This window comes from Chiloscyllium punctatum, chromosome 30, assembly GCF_047496795.1.
Source record: "Chiloscyllium punctatum isolate Juve2018m chromosome 30, sChiPun1.3, whole genome shotgun sequence".
In the NCBI taxonomy this organism is placed as follows: domain Eukaryota; kingdom Metazoa; phylum Chordata; class Chondrichthyes; order Orectolobiformes; family Hemiscylliidae; genus Chiloscyllium; species Chiloscyllium punctatum.
The window spans coordinates 36,921,864-36,931,337 of record NC_092768.1 but is presented as its reverse complement, the minus strand read 5'-3'; the positions used below and the strand labels follow the sequence as shown (position 1 = coordinate 36,931,337).

At 39.3% G+C, this 9,474-nt stretch overlaps 1 protein-coding gene across 1 annotated transcript; it reads right to left on the bottom strand.

The window, feature by feature from the left end:
- Nucleotides 1–535: 535 nt before the first annotated feature.
- On the bottom strand, nt 536–1,957 carry LOC140455028 (muscarinic acetylcholine receptor M2-like). The gene has a single exon (XM_072549701.1). The coding sequence runs from the start codon at nt 1,955–1,957 to the stop codon at nt 536–538; it is 1,422 nt and encodes a 473-aa protein (XP_072405802.1).
- Nucleotides 1,958–9,474: the final 7,517 nt, after the last annotated feature.

Below are 9,474 nucleotides of genomic sequence, written 5' to 3'. Positions count from 1 at the left end.
ATTACAAGGCTTCTTCATGTGTTCTGCCGTTGGTTTCATGGTAGGCAGAGAGGGCAATGGCGGTGGTGAGCACTGAAAGATTCTGGTTAACTTTATGGCAATGAGACAGCTGGAAAGAGGGATGATGCCCTCAATCGGATTTCAGGGAACTCTGAATGCGTTCAAAAAGCAGGACTTTCAACTCACTAACTGAACCACTACTTCGAGTCACCACTCTCCAGTAGAACTGAACGTTTCAATCATGTTAATATCTCTTAATTTGAGTAATAGGATAAAATTTAAAAATGCACACAAAACATTTTTATGTTGCGTTATTTGGTGTTGAACGTTTTATCAAATTTATTATTCAATTCATTCATAATAAATTTCCAACAAGAGCAGACCTACCATTTCATGCAAACTTTATCACTCAACAGGATGTTGTTCAATTATGTTTCTAATATCATATGTCAGAGACGTCTACTTGACCATAATGTCATACAATTGGCATATCTGCTTTCATTATTTATTTATCATTCATATGCCTGTGATTTCATCATCTTGCTGAAACAAAATTCTTGTATTGGCATAAGAGAAGATATTTGAAGGTTTTATTGAATGTATTATTACAAAGTGCGTAGCAGACCGGGTTGATGGCACTATTGGTGTAACACAACCAATATCCTAGGTTCCAGACTATATTCGGGATAGAGACTGAATAGAATGTCTCAACGAGCAGAATGGAAACATATGGGGTCCACGTGATAAGAAATGCTAACACAATAGCCATGACGGTCCTCGTCACTCTCTTCTCTCGGGATACACTTACCTTTGTTATTTTAGTATGCATCTTGCATGGATGCATGGTGGGATGGCCCTCTTTGCTATCTCTCTCATTTGTGTTATTGTTGGTGAAATCTGACACTGTTTCTGCTGTGCTGTAGCAGTCGTTAGCAGTGTGTGATTGGCTAAGTATCATTACACAAGAGAGGTTGGCATTGGCTGCCGGAAAGTGACTTTCTCTGGTAGAAATAGTTGTGCATTCTTGGATTTTTCCCTCCTTCATTTGGCTTGATGCCACTGAACTAACTGATTTTCTCTCATTCGAAACGACATTCACCTCTCTTTGGACAAAATTGTCTGTTGTTGTTTCATTGGGTCGTTTGCTCTTCAGAATTTTAATATGCAGCAACCATTGGGAAACATTTGTTACGATGTTGTTCATTAGTTTTGTTGGCTTTTGCTGAAAACAGTTGGGAGGTAATGTGTTCTTGCACGATTCAGAGTATTCCTTGTTATCCTTTATTCGACTCTTACTGGCATAGGATATGCACACATACAAGACAACCATGATAACAGCAGGGAGATAGAAAGCCACTGTAAGAACAGCCAGAGTGATAACTGGGTTTGAAAGGAATTGAATGTAACATTGACCTTCATGAACTGTGCGCTCTCCCACAATGAAATGCCATAAGAGAATGGAAGGAGCCCACAGGATGAATGGCAGCACCCAAGCAGCGGCGATCATCATCATTGCCTTCTGAGGAGTCCTTTTCATAGGATAGCTCAAGGGCTTTGTGACACAGAAGTAGCGGTCAAAGCTCATGGCAACGAGGTTCATAGATGATGCATTATTAAGAACATGGTCTAAGGCAAGCCATAAATCACATACGATTGGGCTCATTGGCCAGTAGCCAAATGCATTGTAAACGGTGTATAGACTCATGCATATGACAGCAACAATCAAATCAGAGAAGGCTAAACTTAAAACAAAATAGTTGTTGATAGTCTGCACATGTCTGTTGAATGTGATAGAAATAATGACCAGAATGTTTCCGATAATTGTTACAGAAATTAACGATCCTGCCAAAATCACAATGATGATTATTTCAAGATGTTTGTGAGAATTAGTTTCTTCAGTATGAAACAAGTCAGTGAGGTTACTGAGAGATTCCTTTATCGCTGTTGTATTGATCATAGTTTTATGCTGATGAATAGTTAGGAGAAATGAATCCTAAATAGTGAAAAGGAAATGAAAAGTTAGGGAACAGATGTTGGTTGTGGCAATTTTAATGACAAATTGAGTTTAACACACATAACTATCTGCACTTACCATTTTCAAACCGTTGGTCAGGAAGTGTGTCGTTTTAATTCTGACTTTTCGTCAGATTCACTCAAGAATTTTGCCTTCGACAATCTGAGTGGGTTTATAACTCACACCTATTGACATTTATGAATAGGTGGCCTACTTTGTTGAACTGCTGCTGTTTATTAGTTGTTAGTCCACCAACGATCGTGTGGGAGGGAGTTCCAGGACTTTAACCCTGCAACAGTGAACAAACAGTGATATATTTCCAAACAAAAATGTTAAGTGGCCGAGTGAGTGGCTGTGAGAGGACCTTACAAATGGTGTTTCCATGTATCTCTTGCCCTTGCTCATTTGGATGTTCGGTATGAATGGTTTTGACAGAAAAGCCAAAAGAGTCTTTCGGAGAAAGTGAATGTTTATAGGTGTGGCGCAATTCAAAATGGCTGCAATTTAGTGGATGCTTTCTATTTTGCTGATTGATGTCAAAACCACACACTTCCTGGAAAGCGTTGACGACTTATTACCTCTCCTGATCGTTGTCAGGCTTTCCAGAATCAGGATATCAATTACTATATGCAGGATGCCTCGTTTCTAACTTGAATGATTGTTCCCATTCTTTATATGGTTAGTCAAGTTCAGTTTCTTTCAAATACTAATTCCTAAATATTGATCTTGGGAGATTTAGTGATTGGAAATGGTATTGAATGGTAGATTTTCTTTTGTTTCAGGTGACCGCTGCATGTTACTTGTGTGATGTCAAAGTTTATCGCCCATTACCTGCCCAACTCTAGATATTTTCAAGATCTTGCAGTGTTTTGGCATAAACAGAATTTCACAACTGAATGTAACATTGTATACAATCATTAGTGAGCATCCCCATTTACGATATCCTCATGATTGCCTGTCCATCGATGAAACAATGGAATTTAATTGGGGGTAGGAAACTATCCTGAGCATCTGCACTAGCGATCTTGAGGAACTGACGTGATCCACTTCCAAAAATATGTGCAAGTCAGGTGAATTGACCATGTTAAATTGCTCATAGTGTTAGATGAGTTCGTCAGAAGGAAATGGGTCTGGGTGGGTTACTTTTCGGAGGGTCGGTGGGGACTTGTTAGGCTGAAGGGTCTGTTTCCACACTGTAGAGAATCTAATCTACTAACCAGCTGATATACCATATGCCAACCCCGCACCGATGTCAATTAACTCTAGATGACCGAGAGTTCATAGACGTTATCCTCTGTTGAAAGCTAATATCAAAGTTAGTCATTCCCTACGAACTTCAGAGTTTCAGAACTTGCTTTAACCAAGAACCATAAGAAGGTCAGTGACTAAATGACCATTGCTGAGTACACATGAGAGTCATGAACAGTTTACCGAGAAGGACACTGTCTTATTAACCAATAGTTTATGTCCACGTTGGTAGATAAGTAACTTTTTGACTTGAAGGAATTTGGTGTTGAGTGACATTGCAAAGCATACTTTTATTTCAATTGCTCCAAAATATGAAGTAAATTAACGTTATATTTTTTCAAATCTTAAGTGAAGTTGAGACATATTTATTTTCTTTGTTTACTTACACTCATAATTAAAAAAAAGAATAAATAACATTCTTTTTAAGAAAAGGAAATATGTTATCACCTGTGTATATATCAGAAAATATTAGATGCATTAGTGCTTACTCTCTTTAACAGAAAGTCCAACCATTCTATAATGCAAGTTCTCCTTCAAAGGCAAATTCACTTCTGTTATAGTGACATAAATCTGAGATGGAGTCCATTCACGGATGTGTCTTATAATTCAAAATGGTTGGCAGTGTGATATTAACAGAGACGAAATATTTGGTTTCAATTGTTGCGTTCTTTAAAAAAAAAGTTATGCAAGTAGCGATAAATACAACCCGAGGATGATTTTCCTAATTCGGATTTTTCCAAAGTGAACAGGGGAATTACATCACATGTTTGGCCTTGAAGGTAGTCTGTAGGAAGGCTCCTGCAGTGAAAGAAACATAAAACTCCACAACTTATATAGATCATAGAACATAGAATATAGAACAGTACAGCACAAAACAGGCCCTTCAGCCCACGATGTTGTGCCGACCACTGATCCTCATGTATGCACCCTCAAATTTCTGTGACCATATGCATGTCCAGTAGTCTCTTAAATGTCCCCAATGACATTGCTTCCACAACTGCTGCTGGCAACGCATTCCATGCTCTCACAACTCTCTGTGTAAAGAACCGGCCTCTGACATCCCTCTATACTTTCCACTAACCAGCTTAAATCTGTGACCCCTCGTGTTTGTCATTTCTGCCCTGGGAAATCGTCTCTGGCTATCGACTCTATCTATGCCTCTCATTATCTTGTATTCCTCAATTAGGTCCCCTCTCCTCCTCGTTTTCTCCAATGAGAAAAGTCCGAGCTCAGTCAACCTCTCTTCATAAGATAAGCCCTCCAGTCCAGGCAGCATCCTGGCAATCCTCCTCTGAACCCTCTCCAAAGCATCCACATCTTCCCTACAATAGGGCGACCAGAACTGGATGCAGTATTCTAATTGCGGTCTAACCAAAGTTTTATAGAGCTGCAACAAGATCTCACGACTCTTAAACTCAATACCCCTGTTAATGAAAGCCCAAACACCATATGTTTTCTTAACAACCCTGTCCACTTGGGTGGTCATTTTAAGGTATCTATGTACCTGCACACCAAGATCCCTCTGTTCCTCCACACTGCCAAGAATCCTATCCTTAATCCTGTACTCAGCTTTCAAATTCGAGCTTCCAAAATGCATCATCCCGCATTTATCCAGGTTGAACTCCATCTGCCACCTTCCAGCCCATCTCTGCATCCTGTCAATGTCCCGCTGCAGCCTACAACAGCCCTCTATACTGTCAACGACACCTCCAACATTTGTGTCGTCTGAAAACTTGCTGACTCATCCTTCAACCCCCTCATCCAAGTCATTAATAAAAATTACAAACAGTAGAGCCCCAAGGACAGAGCCCTGTGGAACACCACTCATCACAGTCTTCCAGGCAGAATATTTCCCTTCTACTACCACTCGCTGTCTTCTGTTGGCCAGCCAATTCTGTATCCATACAGCTAATTTCCCCTGAATCCCATTCGGCCTGACCTTCTGAATGAGCCTACCATGGGGAACCTTATCAAATGCCTTGCTGAAGTCCATATACACCACATCCACAGCTCGACCCTCATCAACCTTTCTAGTCGCATCCTCAGAGAACTCGATAAGGTTTGTGAGGCATGACCTGCCCCTCACAAAGCCGTGTTGACTGCATTTAATCAAGCCATGCTCTTCCAGATGGTCATAAATCCTATCCCTCAGAATCCTTTCTAACACCTTACAGATGACAGACGTGAGACTTACTGGTCTGTAATTGCCGGGGATTTTCCTATTTCCTTTCTTGAAGAGAGAAATTACGTTTGCCTTTCTCCAGTCCTCAGGTAAGACTCCATGGAGAGCGAGGATGAAAAGATCTTTGCAAGTGGCGAAGCAATTGCATTTCTCGTTTCCCAAAGCAGCCGAGGACAAATCTTGTCCGAGCCTGGTGACTTGTCAATCTTAATGTTTGACAAAGTTTTCAGCACATCAGCTTCCTCTATCTCTATCCATTCCATCATGCACACCTGCTTTTCAAATGTTTCATTCATTACAAAGTTCGTTTCTTTCACAGAATGTCTACACAGTTAATTTCATGTCTTTTAAATATATGAGAAAGAAGAAGATTGACCAGTGGCATAAGCATGAATGATGAACCACGCATTTCAAAGTATTTTATTCGCAAGACAAGAAACAACAAACAAAGAAATCTCCTCTGAAAAAGCATGGCAGATCAGGCAGTGAAACAAATGAGATGTAATAATTCAAGAGGAGAGGCTTAAAAGTTAAGGGTTAGTGGTGCCTTAACAGTCAGCGCAGATTGTGTCATGTGCAAGAAGAAAAAGATTGGAAAGTGACAGATGAAGGAAAGGAGCAGCGATAGACAAACAAATCAGCATGCTTTAATCCGCACAACCGAATGCATCATAGCAGCATGGAAATAACAGAATAATGGCTTCAAAATGTTATATGTGTGCTTGGAATGAAGTAGGTACAGGAAATCAAATTGGAAATAAATACCTCTGAGAAAATCAAATAATTTCTAAAGGCAGAATACCTGCATCAAACAAAATCTGAAGTGTAAAAGCTACGTTGGTCTTTATAAGAACGACAGCCCTGAAAACCATGTATCATGTAAATGTTTTAAAAAAGTTTACTCAGAAGCATCAATAGGTCACATAGTTGATGGACAGATGGTCGTGCACTTTCAAGAGTCCCAAGGAGAAACTGCGGGATGGAAAGTCATTGCATATACATTTCTTCAGATGAACAAATATTGCTGAATCTAAGCAAGAGACTCAATGAAATCCTAACTGGTTCTCACATCACCTAAGACTTCATGATGCAGCTCATGCATTTATTAAGATAGATATTAATCTTCAATTATTTTGACACTTGAGGGGGGGTGTGATCATTCGGCTGGATGATTCGGAGAAGACAGCTCAGCACAATGTTGTAACGTAGAATTGTGATAGTGAAACCACTGTCAAATGTTATGCAAACAGATCTGTTTTACTCATGTCCATTCGGGAAGCAATTTGCCTGCCTCGTGATATAATGTAAATACAAACTGAGACCAATAGCATTGTCATGAACTCTTACATCTCTGCTGTAATTATCAATTGATAGTTCTGAATGTAGGTAGACAGATAGAGCGACACCGAGAGAGAGAAAGAGAGAAAGAATGAGAGTGAGAGAGAGAGAGAGAGAGAGAGAGAGAGAAAGAGAGAGAGAGACCTAAATCAAATTCAAAAGGGAAGGAAACTGGTTGGATCGCCTCACTGTCATGTTAAGAGGACTGAAAGTATATATGCAACAAAATTATTTTTTCCCCTTTATGGAAGAGTCTAGGAGTAGGCGGATTCAATACCAGAGCAGGCAAAACCATAAAAGGCATAAAAAGATGAACACAAGTAGGCCGCTTGGCTCTTCAAGGGTACTTGCAAATCAATAGTGCCATTGCTGTTTCAACATTCCTCATGTCGATGATTGTGTGCTTTCACCATAACTATGATTCCTTTACTGATCAAGAATCCATCTCGACATGCGATAAATACAAGGACTGTCCTCTCCTCTGACCCCCACCTCTCCACACAGCTCTTCATGGCAAGGATTTCAAAGATTTCCAATTCTTTGAGAGTGGGGATGTGGGAAAGAACACACATGAGGTGCTTGCTGGGGGTTAAATTTTCACATTATAAATAAAAATTTATCTTGTCAGAATGGTGAAAATCCTTTGGCTCAGAAGGAGGCTTTTGGCTCATCATGCCTGCAAGGGTGTTTTAAATGGGCATCAAACGCCGGTGTCAAACATAGTTGAACCAGCCTCCACCATAATTCCAGGCGATGCACTCCACATGCAAATAATTAAATGGTCAAAAAAAAAATCAACGCTAATTTTGCAAGATGCAAAAAGAAAACAGTTGAGTTCAAGCCCTTTCCTGCTATGTTTCCCATCACCCTGAACACTTTCCCTTTCAGATCAAAGTCCCAATGCTATCTCAAATGAATCTGCCTCTAATAGAATGTGTGCCAATAGATCCCAGCTCCCATTGCTGCTGCCAAGGAAAACGTGAAATCCATGACTTGATATTTTCTCATGAAAAGTGTATTATTCTGCCTCTGTTACCAGTCCTGTCTCTGACAAAAAAAAGATAAATTATTGTAAACGGCTCTGCTACTCCAAATCTCACTTTAATCACTGACCTTTCCTGCCTAACATGCAATGTTCCTTACCATATGAAGATATACATTTACTGTCAGACAGCCTGTTCAACAGATCTTTCTTATCAGTTTTAACCCTGCAGATTGTTGTTCCATTCAGCAGAACCCGGTAGCATATTCCACCTTGAGAAATGCAGATGTAAATGGCATCTCATAGTGGAAGTCAATAACAGGGTGTTTGTCACTGAGACTCTATGTTACCTTTTTCTAAGGTCAATAAGGTTTATTCCATGTCCCTGTCCACTGTGCCATATGTTATTAGTTCTTGATCAACAAATTGGCAAACTGATGTTACAATGCAACAATTACGTGTTGTTCCACCATCCCTTTCCACAGTGAACTTAAGCCCCGGATCATGCATTTACGAACGGAAGAAAAAATCCTTCATGTGACTTGTGTCTTGCGTGTTAATTGGCTTAACATTCATCTATCTGATTGTCAATTGTCCATCCTTTGGAAAAGAATCTTGCACACGATGGATCCTTATGATGAGCAGTGACATTTGTCCTAAGACGCAATACTGTATTTCTGTCTTCAGAGTCTACAGTTACAGCAGGAACACACTATCTCTGAGGCAAATTGAAATTATCCATAATTTCCTTTTTGAATTGTAGAAGGGCTTTTCCATTTGTTGTCGGACTAAGTTTGAAGTTAGCATTTTAAATTATTGCTAAAGTGATTAAGATTAAAAATCGGTTAAAGGACATACTTGCTAAATATGTGTTCTAACCTGTTAATTTGGTGCACATTCTTCACTCTCGTCTTTCATTCTCTAAAGCTGTCCTCATAACCATCGATTTATTTTCAAGTCCCAATTACTCATTAACAGAAATTTATAGGATTCAAGTCAAGCACTCAATGTCGTATAATTGTGAACACTATTTGGATTACTCCCTGATCTTTCTACTATTACCCTTACAAGACTTCTCTGAGCTCTCGCCAGTCTCGCTATTTCATTTTTGTTACGTCACAGCCAGATTGTTCTGCTGAGTGAGAAATATCATTCAATCAAGACTGGACATTAAAATTCTGTCCCTTCAAAATGGAGTGGTAGTTTTCATAGCCTTAACATATTGAGATTCCAACTTGTGTGGCTATCCTATAAATTATCTAAGGTCATTTTATTTCTCTGTACCACCTTAGCTTGCAATTTGCAAAGAGTATGTGAATCAATTTGCTTTGTTACAAAACATACTATCTAATATGATTGTTGAATGCCTTTTAATAACTATGATCTGATTCTGTGGGTTTTTAATGTTGTTCTGTTTTTCGTCACAGTCATAGTTAGTATCAAATATTCCCCACCGCAGTCACACTCAAATGCTTTGATGGAGAGTTGAGTGAACATAAAATAAGGTGAAATTTGATACTATGCTGGAAACCAGTTCTTCTCAATACATGAGCACATGTTGAATAATGCAACATTTGAAAAGAATTTCAGCAGCTCTCTGAACTTAGTCAAAATAACGACTAAATCTACTTATCTGTGCAACAATCGAGGAGCTGCAACATGAATCCTATTTCATGGACAAATTAAATAATCCATATATACTTCTACCCT

What these genes read in the sequence shown, in the direction of transcription:
- LOC140455028 (XM_072549701.1), bottom strand. Translation starts at nt 1,957, where the DNA reads ATGATCAATACAACAGCGATAAAGGAATCTCTCAGTAACCTCACTGAC.